Raw genomic sequence first — 23,661 nt, forward strand, 5'->3', positions numbered from 1 at the left:
CAAAATATGACAGAACTCATTTATTATACATATAGTGAAAACATGGAATAGCCTCTGTTTTAACACAAAAATGCATGTTCTTTGTATCAGTTTAAAATCTTAGTTTAGAGGGAGTTAAAGTCTTTGAGATTTAAGTATGACTAAAATGTTTTATTTTATTTAAAAAAAAATAAATAAAAAAATAAAAGAAATTGATTAATTTCTGAATTCAATTTGATTTTTAAAATATTTATTTATTTATCTATTCATTTATTTGTTTCTTTGTTTATTAAGTTATTTATCCATTTATTTATTTATCTTTTAAACTTTAAATTGTCATGTGGATATAATTGTTTCCATTCCTCTCATGATTTTGTAGACTGGTTTGTAAATGTTGACAAGTAAAATGCATGACATCTGTTAAATCATGATAATTTATCAGAGACTAATGTATGATTATTATCATTGATGCTTTCATGATTATTTTTTGTCATTAATATTTCATTGTACTATAAAATTTGTACATTTATGATTCATTCGATCATGACCAATTTTCAATTTTCAGTATTCTATGAAAGTGTTTTTCGATTTTACATTGCCGTATTGATATATTTGTCCTGACATTCAAAGTTGTGTAAAACTGACTGTGAATGGTACAATGCAAGCTATATGAGATTTTGTAATTACAAACTATTGTATAAGCAAGTCATTTAAAGGATAATTCCTATATTAAGCCTTTAATGAGATAAGATAAGATATATCATATGCTTCATAAGTTGGCAAAGAAGCACAGTGGAAGAAGCAAGGAGAGGCGGATAAACATGGAAGCGGGTGGAGAAGACAGCATAAGGGGAAAAAAAAAACAAAAAAACTTGAGCTTTTACATTGCGCAATATCCACTAAATGAACTCAAAGCGCTTTACAAAGAGCCCATGATCACAGCAACACGTAACATGTAGAACGAGACATGACGCCTGTTAGACAGGCGATATTACAACGTTGTTAATGACCAGGTACTCATTTTACACCTGAGAACGGTGTGAAAATGTGAGTAAAGAGCTTTTTCCAAGGACTCAACTTATGCGCTGAGCGAGGCTCGAACTCAGGACATTCCATTCCGAAAGCGAGTGTCATACCACTTGACCACATAGCCGTACAAGAAAGAATCAAAGAACAAAGCATCATCATTGATGGCCGATGCTCCAACTGGAGTTAACTCTCTCATTACCAATCAGTTTCAGTACTTTCCCAAAAATGCCAGGCTTACTTACCCAGCAGAAAAATTGATTTTTAAAAAAACTCAAACAATCTCTCTACAAAACAACTGTATGTTCTTATTATTAACTAAACAAAGATCATTGTGATGTACAAGATAAATCTGAATAAGCAAAAAAATAGAATATTGTGTCTTAACAAATGTGACGATTTTGTTGTAGGTGGTAAGGAGAGGGTTAAAGACTTAAGTCAAGTAGTAAGTCATATTATACTTCACAGCAGGGTCACAAGAAAAATATAAAGAACTGAACAAGTGTGTATGATGAAAGGTGTCAGACAAAGCAAGAAAGAAAAATTCAAGAAGAAAAAGCCCAAACCAAAAATGTTTTAATTTCTTGTACATTTTTCTTTCTTGCTTTGTCTGGCACTTTTCATACACACTTGTTCAGTTCTTTATCTTACACCGGTGTCTGCTCCTTAATTTCTTAATTTAATATTCACAAGAGGACGATAGGGGAAGAGTTTCTTGCTCAAGGGGAAAAAAATAAAACAACCCGATAAGCTGAAGAACAAAAAAAATCAGGATGTCAAAATTGATAATGCAATGCTCTTTACGCCTGGAAGCCGTCTCACGGACTCATGATGAACGTAATTTCAGGAAGCAATAAGAAACCATATAAACAACTTCAAAAACTTCAAACCTCGTCTTCCTTTTCATATGAAACAACTGTCAAAATGATACGAAGCTGTGGACTGTAAAAAGTAATGAACAGAAAAGAATATAACAGCTTCAATAAAAAATTACACAATTCCAAACACAGAATGTTTTGGGTTCAAAACCATACTTCAGCAATAACAAAAACAATTTGTTGTGTTTGTTTTTAAGGGTTTTACGGCGCTCGCAACACATTAAGGTCACATCAGCGCCGGTAAAAAGGAAGAAAATGGGATAGTGAAAATATTCTAGAATTACAATTAAAGCACCCAAGAAAAAGTTAGAAAAAGGGGGAGTTGGTTGAAATAGGAAACAGATGTAGATTTCAAGCACACACTATCAGTGTATTTAGTTTGAGATCACCAAAAAATCTCACCCATACACCAGCACATGATCCCACAAAGTGGAATACACTAAAATGTTTACAAATCATATGTTAAAAATGAAAAAAAAAAAAAAAGTACATGACAGAGAGATGATTTACAAGGAAAAAAAAATATTATCTCCCAAAAATATAACTATACATTCAACTGTTTCCCTCCCATAAAAGGACTCCTGCCAGGGTCAGGACAAAACAAAGTAATCTCATTCCAAGACAAAGACAGAAAGCAATTGAAAAACAGATATAGGGGTATAGAAGACACAGCAAGGGAGGTCGGGAACCCCACCCAGTGTAAAAAGTAATGAACAGAAAAGAATATAACAGCTTTAAAAAAAAGTACACAATACCAAACACACAATGTTTTGGGCTCAAAATAACAAAAACAGTAAAAATGTTAATACGTCCAGACAGACAGCATAAAAGTTTTTGTCTTGTCATGTCTTGTCGACAAGTACGATCTCAAAATGTAAACAAATCCACCTAATTATCTTTTATATAGCACAATATCCATTAAAATATGCTCAAAGCACTTTACACAGGGCCCCTAGTCAACAGCAACATTTAACATGTAGGACGAGACATGACACCTGTTAGGCAATATTACAGTTTTCAGTCTTTTCAGACAGAGAAAATACTGTTAACGACCAGGTATTCATTTTACACCTGAGCATGAAGCGTTCAATCTTCTACCCATGGAGATTTATATTATATATATATATATATGTGTGTGTGTGTGTGTGTGTGTGTGTGTGTGTGTGTGTGTGTGTCTTACTAGTCTTCCTCTGACTCCTTAGGTTTCATCACAGGCCTCTTGTCACGCAATGGGTTGAATACTGTTGTCTCTCTGGTGTACAAGTTGATGACGTGGATTATATTCTGTAGAAAGACAAATAGTTATTTACATTTCTCCTTAGCAATCGTTTGCAGCAGTTGTTGTTGTTGTTCTTGTTGATGATGTTGTTGTTGTTGTTCGTGTTGTTGTGGTTATTGATATTGTTGATGTTGTTGTTGTTCATGTTGTTGTGGTTATTGATATTGTTGATGTTGTTGTGGTTGTTGATGATGATGTTGCTGTTGTGGTTGCTGATGTTGTTGTTGTTGTTGTACTTGTTAAAAAAAATTACGAAAAAAGAAACGTGTGTGTGTGTGTGTGTGGGGGGGGGGGGGGGGGGGGGGAAGAGGGGAGGAGAGTGAAGCAAGAAGGAGAACATCACGAAAAAAAAGCCCCCCCCCCCCCCCAAAAAAAAAAAAAAAAAAAAACCAAAAAAAACCCAAAAAAAACAAAAAAAAACAACACAAAGCCTTGTATAAAGTAACCAGAGATGTTGATGTAGATAGATTTAAAGAAACAGACCTGATGAAAAAGCTCGGCAAAGTATTCCTCATTGTTCCCGAGCCAGCCCTTGACTTTCTGCACAAAACTAGGGGGTATTTTGACGGTTCCCTGTCTCGTGTCTATCAGGTAGATGGCGTGGAACTTTTTGAACAGACCCCTGAAAAAAACACACACATCAAATATCAAAAATATAAAATCAAATTTAATATAATAATAATAACAACAACAACAACAACAACAACAACAACAACAACAACAACAAAACAATAATAATAATAATAATAATAATAATAATAATAATAATAATAATAATAATAATAATAATAATAATAATAATAATAATAATATAATAATAATAATAATAATAATAATAATAATAATAATAATAATAATAATAATAATAATAATAATAATAATAATAATAATAATAAAATAATAATAATAATAATAATAATAATAATAATAATAATAATAATAATAATAATAATAATAATAATAATAATAATAATAATAATAATAATAATAACAATAGGCGTCATGTCCCTTCCTACATGTCAAGTGTTGCTGTTGGCCAAGGACCCCTTGTAAAGCGCTCTGAGCACGTTTAGTGGATATTGCTCTACATAAAAGCTCATTTTTTAAATATTCTTTTTAAAATATTTAAAAAAAAATAAATACATAAATGAGACGTCTATCATTGATCAAATGATAAATAAATATGCATGGACAATAAATAGACGGATGAACGGGTTTACAGAAGGGAGAATATAATAAAATATGGATAAATGAATGAAAGAACAAGAGGTTGGATGGGTAAACAGAGCGAGCATGGAAAGAAACGGGGGTGGGTGGGTGGAAAGGGGGGGGGGGGGGGGGGGGGGGAGGGAGTGGATGGATAGATATATAGATAGATAGAAGAGTGCGGCAACGAGATACCCTAACAGTGAGAACGTCAACATAGCATTGTGCATGCGTCTCTCTTTATTAACTGAGGAAATATATCGTTTGGTTAACGAGATATCACTTTTAAAATGTTATTATAATATATATTAAAAAGAAAAAAACAAACAATTATGCCTTTTGCGCCACGACATAATAAGATATCGTCGCCTAGGTATTCCACGAAGGAATATAGATAACTCATCAAACAAGATGTCTGATGTCAACAGGAGTCACCCATGTTGTCCAAGTGAGCAAATTGGGGGTTAATAATAATCTTGCTCAAGGAAAATAAAAACGAAAATGCCTGAAGCGGGGCTCGAACCCGGGTCATCCGGATCACATTGCAATGCCTTAACCACTCGGCCACTTCGCCCCCATAATATACATACTTTTATAAAATAAAAATATAACCAAAAACTTATTTTGATGAAAAGTTCACACAGTGATGCTGTTTTATAAGCGGATAAGGGGAGAGGCGAGGCGGGCGGAGGGGGATGAGAATAATACATACTATTAATAAGGATCGATTGATCACTGGGTCGGTAAATCAAACAGAACAAAAAAAAAAAAAAACAAAAAAAAAATAATAAAAAAATAAAAAAAAATAAAAAATAAAAAATAAAAAATTATAATAATAATTAATAATAATAATAATAATAATAATAATATAATAATAATATAATAATAATAATAATAATAATAATAATAATAATAATAATAATAATAATAAATGAATAAATGCTTTTTACGGTTGAAAGGATTGTCGGACGTGGCTTAAAACTTGGTGAACCATTTCATGGAGGGACTAAGCGAATTTACTCGATTGACAGCTTTAGATAATAAGGATGATGGTGATGATGATGATGATGATGATGATGATGATGATGATGATGATGATGACGATGATGATGATGACGATGACGATGATGATAATGATGATGATGATGATGATGATGATGATGATAATGACGATGATGATGATGATGATGATGATGATGATAATGACGATGATGATGATGATGATGATGATGATGACGATGATGATGATGACGATGATGATAATGATGATGAAAATGATGATGATGATGATGATGATGATAATGACGATGATGATGATGATGATGATGATGATGATGATGATGATGATGATGATGATGATGATGATGATGATACCAATAACATAAAATAATTAAATAAATGATAACTAAATAAGAAATATTATATATATATTATAATAATTAATAAATAAGCAGATAAATGAATGGATAAATAAATTATCTGCAACAGCTTCTGGGGAAAATGATATTTTCTAATGCTTATAAATCACTCTGTAAGCCGTCTACTCTATCACTATCCCATCCACGCTCCATTAGTTGTCAACTCGACAGCACGAGGGAGAGATAGGGAGTGAGAGAGAGAATAGAGAGAGAGCAGAGAGAGAGAGAGAGAGAGAGAGAGCGAGAGAGCGAGAGCGGAGAGAGAAGAGAAAGAAAAAAAGAGAGAGGGGGAGGCAGAGGTGGAGAGAAAAAAAGAAAGAAAGAGAAAGAGAAAGAGAGAGAGTGAGAGAGAGAGAGAGAGATAGAGAGAGAGATAGAGAGAGAGAAAGAGAGAGAGAGAGAGAGAAAAGAGAAAGAGAAAAAGAGAGAGGGGGAGGGAGAGGTTGAGAAAAAAAGAGAGAAAGAAAGAGAGAGAAAGAGAGAAAGAAAGAGAGAGAGAGAGAGAGAGAGAGAGAGAGAGAGAGAGAGAGAGAGAGAGAGAGAGATCTCAATGATCAAAGAACCTATACCCAAAAAATGGACGGACACGTCGATATACATACGACATTGATAGACTTGGCTAAGCAGCAGCAGGTTGATGGACCATAAAATATTGTACCGATTTGATGGCCAGTTTTCATTAAACAACGAGCTTATCTGCTGTAACAGCAGCAGCAGCCGGTGGGAAATGACAACCCTATAGATTCGTGTCAATACTTAAGTGTATACCTATTTGCAGGTCTGATAATGAAACGCAATAATGATGGCGTCTTTGTTTTTGTTAGTGCTCATCATCCTGAAACCTTGACACGTGTTTCGTTTCTATGTCTGTTCCGCCCGAAGCCTATGCCTCTTTACTGTGTCCTGCTGTACTAACAAATTGGTTTTGTTATGCACAGCAGTTGTCATATTTATTTTACTTGGGGGCGGGGGGGGGGGGGGGCGTTGGTGAGTGTAATTTTTGTTTTGTTGCTTTTTTTTTTTTTGGGGGGGGGGGGGGTGTTGTTATCTTTGTTGCTGATGTTGTTGTTGAAGGTAGAAGAGAATGACCCACAACAAAATCTAGGTATTCCAATTTTTATTTTTATTTTTTCGAATATCTTTTGACTTATCGCCCACTTAGAAGCAGCTGAGTGATAATCGTCAATCAATCGTCTCTAATCCTATTATCCGCTAAGCCATGAACATTATGACAAGACTAAAGCGATAAACACAACAAAAAACTGTAACACGGGGACTAAACGACCCAGTTCAAAACCTGGGTGGGGTTCCTGACCTCCCATAGTCGGCAGGGAGGTACATACTGTCTTCTATCCCCCTATATCTGTTTTCCAATATGCCTTCTGTCTTTGTCTTGGAATGAGATTACTTGGTTTTGTCCTGGCCCTGGCCGTATACCCTGGCTGGGAGGGAAGCATTCAAATGTATAGTTAGTTTTGGGAGATGATATTTTTTTCTTTGTAAATCATCTCTCTGTTATGCACTGTATTATATGTTTCTTTATATTATATATGATTTGTAAAACATTTGAGTGTATTCCTCTTAGTAGGGACTTGTGTCTGGATGAGACTTTACTTTTAGTGATCTCAAACTAAGTACTTTGACAGTGTGCTCTTGGAATCTAGACCCTAATCCCGTTTCTTATTTGGACCAATTCCCCTTTGTTTTATCTGGGTGGGGTTCCTGACCTCCCATAGTCGGCAGGGAGGTACATACTGTCTTCTATCCCCTTATATCTGTTTTCCAACAAGCTTTCTGTCTTTGTCTTGGAATGAGATTACTTGGTTTTGTCCTGGCCCTGGTCGGAGTCCTGGCTGGGAGGGAAACAGTCAAATGCATAGTTATTGTTTTGGGAGATGATATTTTTTTCCTTGTAAATTGTCTCTCGGTTATGTATTATTATATTTGTTATTTTTAGTGTATAATGTAAGCATTTGAGGGTGTTCCTCTTTGTTGGATTTTGTTCTTGTGTCCGGATGAGAATTATAGGTGATCTTAAACTAAGTACATTGGTGGTATGCTCTTGGAATCTACATCTGATCGCTATTTGTTCCCAGTTCCCCTTTGTCTTACTTTCTCTTGGGTGCTTCAATTGTAATTCTAGAACTTTTTACTATCCCATTTTCTTCTTTTTTACTGGCGCTGATATAACCTAAATGTGTTGCAAGCGCCGAAAAACCCTTAAAAACAAAACAAACCAGTTCAAAACAAAACAAATAAATAGCAGATACCCTCAGTCAATATCAAAGCTCTGCATGACAGCAGCCGCCGATGGATAGTTTATAACCATGGCCGACTAGAGTAACGTCATGATTATAACACATTAGATTTAAGATGCGGCTATAGATAGTATGCCCTTGGCTAAGAAGCTCATAACATTGCCATCCGGAAGTATAACGGACCAACACACTCAACTGTGTGTATTCATGAACGTTTATAGTCGGGTTAATACAGTGCAGTGAGCATTACTCATAAACGCGGATGGCAAAAAAAAAACAATAACAAAGACCTGAGTGGCGTCATCTTCGAACTATGATGACGTCACCCAAACATTTGTTATTGTTTTTGCCATCCATGTTTATGAGTAATTCTCACTGAACTGTATTAAAAAGATTATACACGTTCAAGGTTACACATAGTTTTGTGTGTTGGTCGATTATTCTTCCGAATGGTAATGTTGTGAGCTTCTTGGCCAAGCGCATACTATCTATACCCCCCCCTCCTCCCCACCGCCCCAAATCAACATCTGTTACAAGTTTGTAGAGATGAAGATACTGATGTAGATAGACAAGACAGGTTATAGTATTTAGTTTGTGCCTTGTGGGAAATTAATAACTTGGGGATTAGAAAGACACCAGTAACAAACACACACACACACACACACACACACACACACATACACAGAGTAGAGTAAAGTAGTCCGTCTAAGCCATTTGGGCCCATGGAGCCGGAGTTCTATCCCGGTTTCTGTAGCGCGAAGCGGACAATAGCAATTGCTTACTAACCGTTGGATACGACGCTAGTCAAACGCAAAGTACTTTCCGCCAAATCTAACGGACTCGACTACACGTTCACTGCTGGGTGGACAGGGGGGCGGGCATATATATGTATATATATATATATATATATATATATATATATATATATATATATAATATATATATATATATATGATAAGAGAGAGAGATAGAATGAGAAAGAGAGAGAGAGAGAGAGAGAGAGAGAGGAGAGAGAGAGAGGAGAGAGAGAGAGAGAGAGAGAGAGAGAGAGAGAGAGAGAGAGGAGAGAGAGAGAGAGAGGGGGGGAATAAAAGAGGGGATTCGAAAGGACTGATCAATGATACTTCTTAAACGATGATGATGATGATGATGATGATGATGATGATGATGATGATGATGATGATGATGATGATAATTACGACGACCGCTACGACGATAATGATGGTGATTGCACTTACCTACAAACCGGGTTTTTGACATTGGCCCATTTCTTCAAGAGTTCTGAGATCTTGGCGATGGAGAAGGTGGCATCGGGCAGGCAAGATTCTCTAAATGATTCCTAAAAGATCAAAAACACCAATTATTAATTTCTTCAAGTAGTAGTAGTAGTAGTAGTAGTAGTAGTAGTAGTAGTAGTAGTAGTAGTAGTAGTAGTAGTAGTAGTAGTACTAGTAGTAGTAGTAGTAGTAGTAGTAGTAGTAGTAGTAGTAGTAGTAGTAGTAGTGTAGTGGTAGTGGTAGTGTAGTAGTAGTAGTAGTAGTAGTAGTAGTAGTAGTAGTAGTGGTAGTGGTAGTAGTAGTAGTAGTAGTAGTAGTAGTAGTAGTAGTAGTAGTAGTAGTAGTAGTAGTAGTAGTAGTAGTAGTAGTGGTGGTGGTAGCAGTAATAGTGTTCGGCTGTATTTTTCTTCTTCTCCAGATGCGATGTCTTCTAGGAGCCGTGGGATTTAGGCGTCGACCTACTAAACAGAAGTATTGTAATCTGTTGATGTCGATATTCGATTTTCCTTCACTTGCGCGTTTCATCCTAAACAGATTAGACGGGTCTAAGCCCGCCGCACAAATAGTTTGCAAATAGAATGAAGTAAAGTCAAAATCAATCACCACGAAATCGGCGTAATCGGATTTTACTGATTATTTTTGCGTCGTTGAACTCTAGGAATTAAAAGTGCAATTTGGTCAACATTATAGGGGAAAAAAACCCAAACAAACAAAAACCAACGACCCAAATTAACAAACGAAAAACAAACAAAGAAACAAAGAAACAATTAAGAAAAATAACAAACAAGCAAACAACATTATTTAAAAACCAATACAAACAAACAAAACAACATGCTGGTCGTGACTGCAGCTCTGCCGTGCTCTGGAAACCCCTCCCCCCCCCCCCCCCACACACACACACACATTTAGTAATTTGGCCAGAAAACTCGTCCTTCAAATATCGCGAAGACCCAAGTTTCAAAGTTTTTTTTTGCTAAGACGAGGGTCATTTAAATCGATCGATATTTGAAGGACGAGTTTTCTGGCCTACTTAAAAAACCAAGAAAAAAACATGTTTTTTAAAAAAAGAATACGGTAGTTAATTAACTCACTCAACCCTAACACCGACTATATACGTAGTTTGCCCGAGTTACTTTTACCCCATGCCTATTTGTTACATTTTTCTGAGACAAATTATAGGCGTAGTATCAAAGCTAATGTTTTAAATGTTTACATGTTAATGATAGTTCAATAAAAAAATAACTATGCACAGGCTCATTTTTAATACATTCTTGTCCAATTTTGAAACGTTGCAAAAAATCTCTAGGATTGAGTGAGTTAATTGGATTCAATAGTCTGGTGTCACGTCGCCGAGCAACGGCGGCCATCGTGGTTCTAAACAAAGAAAATCGGTAATTTTTATTCTTCATGCTGACTATAACTTTTCATATGTCTTGTGATCAGAATGTGTAAAAGTCAAAACATGATCAGATTTATAATGTTTTTGTTTTTTCTCCTCTGGATACGCTTTTATGCTCGTCGGAGAAATATTTCATAAGGGCGTCCGCCATTGTTCCGATAGTTTAGAGCCAGTTACTAAGTTACCATGTGTCATTACGAGGGAAGTGACGTTACGACTGTTGAAGCGTATTATCTAGACAATACTCACGTGGTCACCCAAGTGTAGGGAGAAGGGGGGCCATACGTCGTAATGAATCGTCCCGCTGTCCCCTCCTAGGGACGAGCCGTTTCCACCGGCGACTTTGTTGGGCAAGAACCGGAAGGTGGTCACGGCTGGCCCGTAGCTGCTGATGACGTAGATCACCACCAGGCACATGAATGCCACTGCGCCCACCGAGACGATATTCTTGCGGGCCATGTTCAAAACGGCTGTGGAAAAGATAAGAAATGTTTAAAATATTTTATTTTTTAAAATCTAAATATGTGAGGCTAAGTGGTCTCGTGGTATGCCACTCGCTTTCGGATCGGAAGGTCCTGGGTTCGAGCCTCGCTCGCTCGGCGCATTGTTGAGTTCTTGGAAAAGACTCTTTACTCACATTCTCTCCCCGTGCTCAGCTGTAAAATGATTACCTGGCCGTCAACAGCGTTGTCTCTGTCGGGGAAAAAATTGTAATATCGCCTTATAGGCGTTATGTCTCGTTCTAATTGTTACGTGTTGCTGTTGCTCAGGGACCATTTGTAAAGCGCTTTGAGCACATTAAGTGGATAATGTGCTATTTAAAAAAAGCTCAAGATTTTTAAGCTCAAGCTCAAGATGCGCCAAGCTTTGATTCGAGATATGAACCAGAATCGAAGATAAAGTGTTTCCCATTGCAACACATTCTATTCACAAAAGAAATCATAACTTGTGTTCGAATAGAGATAGAAAGAAAATTTTAAAGTGGTAAATGATCAGAAAGGTGTGGTCTACACCACTGCATACATAACTCAATTTATGAAATGTGGGCATCTTTCCGGGGTTTTCTCAGCCTGCCAAAAGTATAATAAATTTCATACACCAAACTTAAGCGTGAGCTATTATATAGCGCGACATCCACTAAACGTGCTCAAAGCGCTTTACAAAGGGTTCTTGACCAACAGCAACATGTAACATGTAGAACGAGACATGACGCATGTTAGGCGAAATTACAATTTTAAAAAAAAAATTCTGTCACAACGACGTCAGCGGTAAGAAACTCGTTTTACACCTGAGTACGGCGAGAGAATATGAATAAAGAGCCTTTTCCAAGGACTTAACTATGCGCCAAGCGAGGCTCGAACCCTGGACTTCCCGATCCGAAAGCGAGTGCCATACCACAAGAGCACATTATCACCGTAAGTCCAGGTTTCGAGTCCAGCTTGGAGCGGCGCATAGTCCAGTCCTTGGAAAAGGCTCAAAATAGACACAAAAGAAAGGCGTGGGAATTAAATTACACAAAGTCGACCATGAGAAGAAACACATAATTTTATTGAGACGAGTATCTACATGTAATGTAAAAAATAACCCTTAGCTTTTGGGATCGGCCGATCTTACCATTGCATTGTAATAACAAAAATAATCACAACGCGTCCCTATTATTATATTCGTAGCAGTAAAAAGATGTTTTTTTCTTCTTCATCACGCATCCGGTTTAACTATATATGAAAAAAGAAAAGAAAGAGAGAGAGAGAGAGAGAGAGAGAGAGAGAGAGAGAGAGAGAGAGAAGGGGGGGGGGGGAGAGAATTTTGATGTGTAATGACATTCTGACCACAATATCTCTTTATGTCAAATCAAATTCGAGGACCAATAAATAAATACGAAAATAAATAAATAAATAAATCAATAAATAAATATATATATATATATATATATATATATATATATATATATATATATATATATTTAAGTGGTATTATTTATATAAATAAATAAATAAATAATTAAATCAAAAATAAATTTTAAATAAATAAATAAATACATACATAGATTTTAAAAAATAAATAAATAAATAAATACATAAATAAATCAATAAATAAATAAATAAAAATTATTACATTTTGATAAGGAATAATACAGGCGAGGTCATCAGATGTATATAATGTTACAAGATTCTACAACTCGTGCGTTTGAAATCTCGAACTCGTTCTCAAACACGCCGCTCCCCCAGGCCGTGCAGCGACACGGAGATCTTGTTCGAAAAACCAATCGAAGGAGTTTCAAAAATGTTATAATTTGTAAATTCTACTCAGTTTTCTGCATTTCCTTAATCTCGACATGGTACCGGAGTGTAGAGGAGGACAAGCCGAAAAAAAAAAAAATAATAACAACCCCCCCCCCCCCCCCCCCCCCCCCCCCCCCCCCCCAAAAAAAAAAAAACCAAAAAAAAAAAAAAAAAACCAACAACAAAAAACGAGTTCAGTGCCAAACAAACCAAAAATCTGACTGTTAACCACCTGCAAAAAGTACAACGATACACGGAGACGGAGGAGGGAAGGTTAGTTAAAGTGCGGATTAATAATCAAAATTCCAAAGTAATCTTTTATTTTTTTATTGGGTTGGGGTTGGGGGGGTTACTGTTTGTTTCTTTATGTTGGGTTGTCGTCCTCCCCCCCCCCCCCCCCCCCCCAAACCACCCCCTCTATTTAACATGAAATGACAACAACCTTTGCTTTTACTTTCTTTCCTTTTTAAAATTTTGACCAATGTCCTAACCAAGGTCAGCCGGAAGATTTCAAAAAGCAGGTTTTTGTTAAGAAATGTCCAATCGTTGGACATCAACAGAACATGTTGATTGATGACTCGGTTGGACGAAAACATGAGTATAGATCGCTCCCGTTCAAAGACTCGACTTGCCCACAGCGAGACTCGAACTTGGATTACAATCCAATCGTCAGACGAATATACCATGTCCGTATTATGGAATGGGAGTATATAATTTGTTGTTTTATTGGGGGTTTTTTTTTGTTTGTTTGTTTTTGTTTGTTTTTTTTTTTGGTTCGATTTTAAGGGTTTTACGGCGCTTGCAACACATTAAGGTCATATCAGCGCCAGTAAAAAGGAAATTAATGGGAAAAGTAAAAAAAGTTCTAGAATAACAACTAAAGCACACAAGAATGTGTAGGACAAAGGAATATAGGGAATTGGTTCAACAGATGTAGATTCCAAAAGCACACTATCAAAGTACTTAGTTTGAGGTCACCTAAAAGTCTCATCCAGACACAAGCACAGGTCCCCAATAAGAGGAATGGACTCAAATGTTTACAAATCATATATAACACGTAAACAAAAATAATACAGAGCACAACAAAGAGATGATTTATAAGGGAAAAATTATCTCCCAAAACTAAATATACAATCGACTGTTTCCCTCCCAGCTAGGGTATCAGGCCAGGGCCAGGATAAAATAAAGTAATCTCATTCCAAGACAAAGACAGAAATAAAGTTGGAAAACAGATATAGGGGTAAAGAAGACACAGTAAGTACCTCCCTGCACACCATGGGAGGTCAGGAACCCCACCCAGAATTGGAGTATATTGACAATGCGTTTGTCCTTCTGAAAATCAACTACTGTGATATGTATATTGATTCGAAGTTTGTGAGTCTCTCTCTCTTGAAGAAAAGGAAGAGAAAAAAGGGAAGAAAAATAGGAGGGGGGGGGGAGAATGAGAAGAAGAAGAGGAGGAGGAGGGGGAGGAGGAGGAAGAAGAAGAAGAAGAGGAAGAAGAAGAAGAAGAAGAAGAAGAAGAAGAAGAAGAAGAAGAAGAAGAAGAAGAAGAAGAAGAAGAAGAAGAAGAAGAAGAAGAAGAAAGAAGAAGAAGAAGAAGAAAAGAAGAAGAAGAAGAAAGAAGAAGAGGAATAGGAGGAATAGGGAGGAGGAGGAGGAAAGGAGAGAAGGGGGAGGAAGGAGAAGAGGAGAAGTAGGAGGAGGAATAGTAGGAGAAGAAGAAAGAGGGAGGAGGAGAGAGGAGGAGGAGGGGAGTAGAAGAAGGAAGGTGAGAGGTAGGTTGTGACGGATGAGGAGGAGGAGGTAGAAGAAGGGAGGTGCAGCAGCGGTCGTACGTCCCAAAAAAAAAAAATGAAGGCAACAGCAGAAACAAGACCATCATCATCTCTGCATAAACAATAAAAGAAGAAGAAGAAAAAGAAAAAGAAAAACAACAATAATAACAACAACAACAACAACAACAACAACAACAACAAGAAAACTGACAATAAATAAATACAATTGTTTACCTTTCCATACCACCATCAACGAGTTCGTTAAAACCGAATCGTGGTGCAACCACAACCACAACTTATTACTGCTGTTGTTAAGGAGCGCCGATCGTAGGGCCTGAGGACATCTGCACGTTATCCGGACGGAAGGCATGGAAGCGGGTGGCTGTGGTTGTTGGTTGATACGTGTTCGGGGTTATACAGAATAATAAAGTGGACGGTACTGATGGTAGATCCGATGTTGGAATGGAACGATAGCAATGATAATGTTAATATTGTATGTACACGATCCGTTCTACTGCACGACAGCGCCATTTAATTTATCCTGAAGCTAAGGCTAGGAGCAAACAAAACAAAACAAACAAAACATAATAATAATAAATAAATAAATAAACAAAATAATTTTTTAAAAAGCAAATAAAAAAAAAAAAAACAGGACCAGCATTTTTTTTCAATATCACTTTAAAAAAAAAAAATAAGAATATTAATTATTTTTAAAAATAAATATTTAAAAAATGAATTGAAGAAAATTCAAGAGTAAATTGATCTTTCGGTTTAAATATTGTCATGTAACAGACAGGTTGTTGCAAGCTATTATTTTATGACACTGTGGAAATAAATCTCATTAGGTATATTATCATTTTAAAAAAAATAATAATTTAAAAATAAAATTTTTAGAAATGTATTGAATAAAATCCAAGAGAAAATTGATCTTTCGGTTTAAATACTGTAGACATGTTATTGTAAGCTGTTATTTTATGACACTGTGTATATAAAACTCAGTAGGTATATTTAAACAAACAAAAAAAAAAAGAATTAAACATTTTTTAAAAATATTTTAGAAATGTATTGGAGAAAATTCAAGAGTAAATTGACCTTTCCTATTTAATCGCGTTCTAGACAACAGCTGTTACAAGCTATTATTTTATGACATTGTGTATATAAAACTCAGTAAATTATTTTAATGAAATACAATATCACCTCAATGAAGCTCGTTGTGTGCATTATATCATTATTCACCTCACAGATGATTTTTGCATTTCCGTTTTTTTTTAAATTATTAATATTCATTCATTGTTTAATTTATCACCATCACCATTACAACCAACACATCATCATCATCATCATTGGATGGAAACATAAATGAAAAGATGAATAAGTCAAACATTACTTCTTTTTCGCAACGTGCGAAATCGCAATGCAGGCAGCGGAACAGAAGAAATAGAAAATAGAATAAATCAGCAGGAAAACAAAACGTAAATAAATAAATTAGTTGATAATTGATTCAGAATCTAAATAAATAAATAACAATACTTCAAATCCAACCAGTGGGAACGAAACTCCAGCCCAAAAACAAATCAAAACAAACAAACAAACAAACAAACCGTTAACCAAAATTTGTAAAGAAAGAAAGAAAGCTTTGTTTTTTTTTGGGTTTTGTTTTTGTTTTTTTGGCTTTTGTTTGTTTGTTGTTTTTTTTTTTTTAATTTTAATTCCAAAAACAAAACCCCAAACTGCACTCGCTGTTCATTGCGTTCCCAAAGAGTGTCATGTCAGTTAGCACATTGGGCACTTGGACCCAGCGTTACAGCCAAACTGATTTAAGTGGTATATATAGATACTACAAAATATTTATTATTATTATTATTATTATTATTATTATTATTATTATTATTATATTATTATTATTATTATTATTATTATTATTATTATTATTATTATTATTATTTTAATGATTTGGACAATAAATAATCGAGTAAAAAAAAAAAAAAAAAAGATGTGTATGTCGGGAAATGCGTTTGTCATCGATTATGTCCCTTGGTTGTGTCGAATACAGTGAATACTATTATCTGTTTTGTTTTGTTTTTTTTTTTTGTTTTTTTTAAAAAGGGTTTTACGGCGCTTGCAACACACTTAGGTCATATAAGCGCCAGTTAAAAGGGAAGAGAATTATGGGATAGTCAAAAGTTCTAGAATTACAATTAAAGTACCCAAGAAAAGATAAGACAAAGATTTCAAATGGGAAACAGATGTAGATTCCATTTTTGTTCATCCTGACAAAAGTAGAGGTCCCTACTAAGAGGAACAAACTCAAATGTTTACAAATCGTAATATATGTAAAACTAAAAATAATACAGTAATATCAGAGAGATGATTTATAAGACAGAAAATATCATCTCCCAAAACTTAACTATACATTTGACTGTTTCCATCCCAACCAGGGTATCCGACCAGGGCCAGGACAAAAACCAAGTAATCTCATCCCAAGACAAAGACAGAAAGCATGTTGGAAAACAGATAAAAGACACAGTAAGTGCCTCCCTGCCCACTACGGGAGGTCAGAAACCCCATCCGGCCTGTCCACTACGGGACGTCAGGAAGCCCACTAAGTCTGCCCAATACGGGAGGTCAGGAACCCCACCCAGCTAGCCCACTGTGGGAGGTAAGGAACCCCACCCAGTCTGCCGACTATGGGAGGTAAGACACCCCACCCAGCCTGCCTACTATGGGAGGTCAGGAACTCCACCCAGCCTGTCCAATAGGGAGCTCAGAAACCCCACCCAGCCTGCCCACTTTAGAGGTCAGGAACACCACTAAGAATGTCCACTATGGGAGGTCAGGAATCCCACCCAGTCTGCCAATACGGGAAGTCAGGAACCCCACCCAGCCTTGCCCACTATGGGAGGTCAGGAACCCCACTCAGCCGGCCCACTATAGGACATAAGGAACCCCACTAAGTCTGCCCACTATGGGACGTCAGGAACACCACCCAGCCTGCCCACTATAGGAGGTCCGGAACTCCACTAAGAATGTCCACTATGGGAGGTCAGGAATCCCACCCAGTCTGCCAATACGGGAAGTCAGGAACCCCACCCAGCCTGCCCACTATAGGACGTCAGGAACCCTATTCAGTCTACCCAATACGGGAAATCAGGAACCCCTCCCAACCTGCCTACTATTGAAGGCCAGGAACCCCACCCAGCCTTGCCCACTATGAGAGGTCAAGAACCCCACCCAGCCAGCCCAATACGGGAGGTCAGGAACCCCACCCAGCCTGCCCACTATGGGAGGTCAGGAACCCCACCCAGCCTGCCCACTATGGGAAGTCAGGAACCCCACCCAGATGGATTGAGATTGCATTCTCCGACAATAATTCTGACAGTTATGAAAAAATCTACTTGTCAATTAGAAAACATTTCAGTTACAGGATCTTACACCACGCAATAAATGTTGTGTCTATCTCCAGTATTGAAGCTGCAAAAGTATGGATTGGATTGGATTGGATCGACGTGTGCATATATGCAGGTCTGACATCCGAACCAACTTACGGCCTAGTTTAACATTGTTGTAATGGACAATATTAATTTGCGTCATTTTTTAAAGAAGTAATTTCCATTACAACAATGAGCCTTTATAAGGAATTGGGTTATCAGACCTGAAAATAAGTACACGTCGGATTGGATGCTGGATATATTATATTAAAGTACGGAGTTACTTCGATATGAAAGGACTTCCGGAAAATCTCTTTAATTCAACAATTTGTCTTTTCTCTTATTTTTACCGACCAAATAAGTCTACTTTGTTTCTGTACTTCATTTATTTCAGTTAAATAGAAAGTTGGCGCCTGGCTAAGTAAGAAGCTCATAACATTGCCATCCGGCAGTATAACGGACCAACACACCGCAAGACCACATATTTTTTTTTCCGAGTTCGGCAATATTAATTCAACAAAATGATTCACAACAAACTAAATATTGTTTTTAAATCCACACACATGTCGAAATGGTCAAAAATTCAAAGCGTGATACACATGCAAAAAAAAAAAAGAAAAAAAAATTAAAAAGAAAGCAAGAAAGAAAAATAAAAAGCAAACAAATATATTAAAACAACCTCCCGAGAATAAATATCACATTTATATAGATAGTATGCACTTGGATAAGAAGTTCACAACATTGCCATCCGGAAGTATAACTGGCCAACACGCAAAACTGTGTGTAACCATGATCGTTTATAGTCTGGTTAATACAGTTTAGTGAGAATTACTCATAAACGCGGATGGCAAAAAACAATAACAAAGACCCGAGTGACGTCATCTTCGAACTATCTATAGGCTTGTCTAGTCGCAGACTAACTGTAACTGTTATCAATTCGTTAATGATTAATATGAATACCCACATAACACGCAGAAACTGCAGGTTGTTTTAGGAACAAACATCTGCTTTGCTGTTATAATGGACAGCTAGCTAGCTAGCTACACGCAAGTAAGTGTGTGCAAAATAAATTTCTGCAAAACTAATAATCTCTAGTAAAGCACGCACGTTTTTATTACTCATAAAACCAGGTGTAGCTCAGGCAGTGGTAAATATACATTGTATAAAAATTATATAAAAAATAATGACATAGGTAGATGACAGGAAAGCGGAATGTCGTGTTGTATAATATGTCACTGCAATTAGTCTGTGCTTCTTAGCTGATATCATAGTATGTCATTGGTGAAGATCGATTGTCTTGAAGAGAAAGAGACTGTAAGTGTCTGTGTGTGTGTGTGTGTGTGTGTGTGAGAGAGAGAGAGAAAGAGAGAGAGAGAAATATATATATATATATATATATATATATATATATATATATATAAGAGAGAGAGAGAGAGAGAGAGAGAGAGAGAGAGAGGAGAGAGAGAGAGAGAGGAGGAGGAGGAGAGAAGAAGAAAAAAAGAAGAAGAAGAAGAAGAAGAAGAAGAAGAAGAAGAAGAAGAAGAAGAAGAAGAAGAAGAAGAAGAAGAAGAAGAAGAAGAAGAAGAAGAAGAAGAAGAAGAAGAAGAAGAAGAAGAAGAAGAAGAAGAAGAAGGAGGAAGAGGAGGAGGTGGTGGTGGTGGAGAGAGACAGAGCGACACACAGAGAGAGAGAGAGAGAGAGAGGAGAGCTAGAGAGAGAGAGAGAGAGGAGGGGGGAGGAGAGGGTGACAGAAAGAGGAGAGAGGGAACAAAGAGGGGACGAGGAAGTGGAGGGAAGGGTGAGAAGGTTGAGGGAGAGGGGGATTAGGATGAGGAAAATCAGTAGACTTATTTCTCTGTCTGTCTGCCAATCTATCTGTTCGCCCGTCAATCTATTTATTTGTCTGTCAAGCTATCTATTCGTCTGCCAATCTATCTGTTCGCCCGTCAATCTATTTATTTGTCTGTCAAGCTATCTATTCGTCTGCCAATCTATCTGTTCGCCCGTCAATCTATTTATTTGTCTCTCAAGCTATCTATTCGTCTGTCAATCTATCTGTTCGGCCGTCAATCTATTTATTCGTCTGTCAAGCTATCTATTCGTCTGTCAATCTACCTGTTCGCCCGTCAATCTATTTATTTGTCTGTCAAGCTATCTATTCGTCTGTCAATCTACCTGTTCGCCCGTCAATCTATTTATTCGTCTGTCAAGCTATCTATTCGTCTGTCAATCTACTATGACTGCCTGAACGTCTACAGGTTTCTCTCATTACTTGCCTATCAATCTATCTATCTATCTATCTATCTATCTATCTATCTATCTACCTATCTATCTTATCTCTATATCTATATATCTATCTATCTATCAATCTGTCTGTCTGTCTGTATATATCTATCTATCTATCTATCTATCTATCTATCTATCTATTTATTTATCTATCTATCTATCTATCTATCTATCTACCTATCTATCTTATCTCTATATCTATATATCTATCTATCTATCAATCTGTCTGTCTGTCTGTCTGTATATATCTATCTATCTATCTATCTATCTATCTATCTATATCTACGTCAATCTGCGAGTCTTTCTGTCCCCCTATCTGTCTGCCGCCTGCCTGCCTATCAAACTTTGTATCTATCTATACTATTATTTGCCTAAAACACAAGCCGAATACTTCAAGATTAGAGAGTAAAGATTTATAACGGCAATAAATTTCAACAGTCAGGACATGCCTAGGAGACACATTTGACATTTTATTTTCACATCGACAGGCTATTTCCATTATCACTGTTTGGCATTTTGTAAAATAAAATCACTCTCTGGCGACACAAGACAATTTCATATTTCACGGATGCAAACTGACTCTTGAAAAAATAAAATACAAAACAAAACAAAACAAACAAAAAAACAAAAACAAACCAAAAAAAATAAAATAAAATAAAAACAAAACAACAAAAACAAAAACAAAATGAAAATGATGAACGATGCATACACGTATTATCACCTAACTAAAACTAACTGTGTAAAGTTGTTTTATTATTTTTAATGGGCCAACAAATGCATCTTTCTTACCTCTCCCCTCTGCCCTGAAAAAAAATGGTGGTGGTGGAAGAGGATGGGGCAGACACACACACACACACAGAGAGAGAGAGAGAGAGAGAGAGAGAGAGAGAGAGAGAGAGAGAGAGAGAGAGAGAGCGAGAGAGAGTGAGAGATGGGAAGGAGGAGGAGGAGGAGGGGGTTGACATAAAGAGTAGAGGGGAAAAGGAGAGGAGGAAGTGGAGGGAAGGTGAGGGTGAGAGGGTTGAGGGAGAGGGGTGAGGAGGATGAGAATGTCACCGTACTCGCGTGTAAAATGAGTACCTGGCCGTTAACAGCGTTGTCTCTGTCCGGAAAAATTGTAATATCGCCTAACAGGCGTCATGTCCCGTCCTAAATGTTAAAGTATTGCTGTTGGTCAGAGTCCCCTTGTAAAGCGCTTTGAGAACACTTAGTGGATATTGCTCTATATAAAAAGCTCAATTTTTAAAAAGTGCGACTACAAAATGAGAAAAACATTCGTCCAAAGCACCACTAATATTTAAACTCAAATGTCACATTGTTGGTGATACCTTGATGGAGTGCTGTCCCGATAGCTCAGTTGGTAGTTCACTCGCTTCACACGCAAAGGGGACGCAAGATCACTCCCGGGTGCAGTCGAGATTTTTTTTTCTAACCCACCTGTCCACCCAGCATTGAATGGGTAGCTAAGTACGTTGGATTTGGCGGAAAGTACTTGCGATACACTAGCGTCTTATCCAAAAGATAGTAAGCAATTGCATTGTCCGTTTCACGCTACAAAAAACGGGATAAACTCCGGCTCCATGAGCCTAATGGCTCTGAATGAAGGACATCAATATTCAAAACCAAATGTCATATTGTGGACAAAACCTTGATGGAGTGCTGTTTCAATACATCGATGGAATGTACCAGCAAGTAAGGGGTCCGGATAGCTCAGTTGGTAGAGCACTCGCTTCACACGCAAAAGAACCAAGAGGGTGCAGTCGAGATTTTTTTTTATGACACTGAGACTGTTAGATTTTGGGGGAGAGCCATAAGGCCCATGGAGCCGGAGTTTATCCCGGTTTCTACAGGGTGAAACAGACAATAGCCATTGCTTACTATCCTTTGGGTAGAACGCTAGTCTCTCGCAAAGAACTTTCCGCCAAATCTAACAGACTCAGAAACCCATTCACTGCTGGGTGAACAGGGGGGGGAGGGGGGGGGGGGAGATAGAAAAAAAAAGAACAAAAAAAAAAAAAAACAACTCGACTGCACCCGGGATCGATATTGCCCCCTTTGCGTGTGAAGCGAGCACTCTACCGACTGAGCTAACGGAGACCCCCATGGATGGAATGTGCCGGCAGGTAAATACGTATATCTATCATTAAGCACCACTTTCACAGTTGTTAATAATATACTCAGTGGCGGTTCTAGCCTATTTACAGTGGTGGGGCAAAGATGATTAGGTCATATATATATATATATATAATATATATATATATATATATATATATATATATATAATATATATATATATATATATATATATATATATATATATATATATATATATATATATATATAAATGTAAATTTTCACTCACATTATTCTTGCCAAGACGATTCGTTTCAGTGTTCCCACCTCAAATGGATTATGCCGACTGATGAGGTGGGAACACTGAAACGAATCGTCTTGGCAAGAATAATGTGAGTGAAAATTTACATTTATATATTAGCTCTAACCACCATTATCGAGCACTTTCGTACCTACAAGTACCCACCAACACTCATAAATATATATATATATATATATATATATATATATATATATATATATATATATATATATATATATATATATATATATATATATATATATATTTATATATTTTTTAATTTTTTTTTTTTAATTTATCTTTTATTTTTTTTTTAAAGTTATTTATTTATTTATTTATTTATTTTTTAATTATTTTTTTTTAATTATTATTTTTTTTCACCTTTAAAAAATAATATTTCAACCACAAATAATCACATTCATAATGAAATGACAATACCAGTAGATTTTAATTATTCCAAACGTAATCAAAAATGAATCACGAAAGAGAATACAACTAAAAAATAAAGCGACGAGACATAATGCGACAACACCTTGACAATACAAGTCCATTTCGTTCACTCGAAAAATTAAAGATTTGCTTTAATCCCTCAACGGCGAGATTAATATTTCTGTTACATTACTGGTTTTCGGTAGTATGTGGTAACCTTAAAGTTTTAATCGAGAAGCAACAACAGCGATATGACTCGAGTTTCATTCAGAGCTCAAATTGCATTTTACTGCTGTCTTGATGATTAGAATGATTGTGCCGGTGGTGGTAGTGGTTGGAATCGTGGTAGCGGTGGTGGTGGTGG

The 23,661-nt window shown here is 36.6% G+C and overlaps 1 protein-coding gene across 5 annotated transcripts in view; it reads right to left on the reverse strand.

Moving 5' to 3' along the window:
- LOC144975143 (uncharacterized) overlaps positions 1 to 23,661 on the reverse strand; it is a 76,159-nt gene that overhangs the window by 14,658 nt on the left and 37,840 nt on the right. For 4 of the 5 annotated variants that reach the window (XM_078918921.1, XM_078918923.1, XM_078918922.1 and 1 more), the window contains exons 3-6: positions 10,970 to 11,190; positions 9,283 to 9,383; positions 3,646 to 3,784; positions 3,064 to 3,167 (exon numbers count right to left, since the gene is read on the reverse strand). In XM_078918921.1, the coding sequence (XP_078775047.1) occupies positions 3,064 to 3,167; positions 3,646 to 3,784; positions 9,283 to 9,383; positions 10,970 to 11,190 (565 nt within the window). Of the gene's footprint in view, positions 1 to 3,063; positions 3,168 to 3,645; positions 3,785 to 9,282; positions 9,384 to 10,969; positions 11,191 to 15,014; positions 15,328 to 23,661 lie in introns of those variants that run through there. The other variant, XM_078918920.1, reaches the window with a different exon arrangement.

Source organism: Berghia stephanieae, chromosome 6 (assembly GCF_034508935.2).
Source record: "Berghia stephanieae isolate SIO BIC M18660-M18661 chromosome 6, UCSD_Bste_1.3, whole genome shotgun sequence".
NCBI lineage: Eukaryota > Metazoa > Mollusca > Gastropoda > Nudibranchia > Aeolidiidae > Berghia > Berghia stephanieae.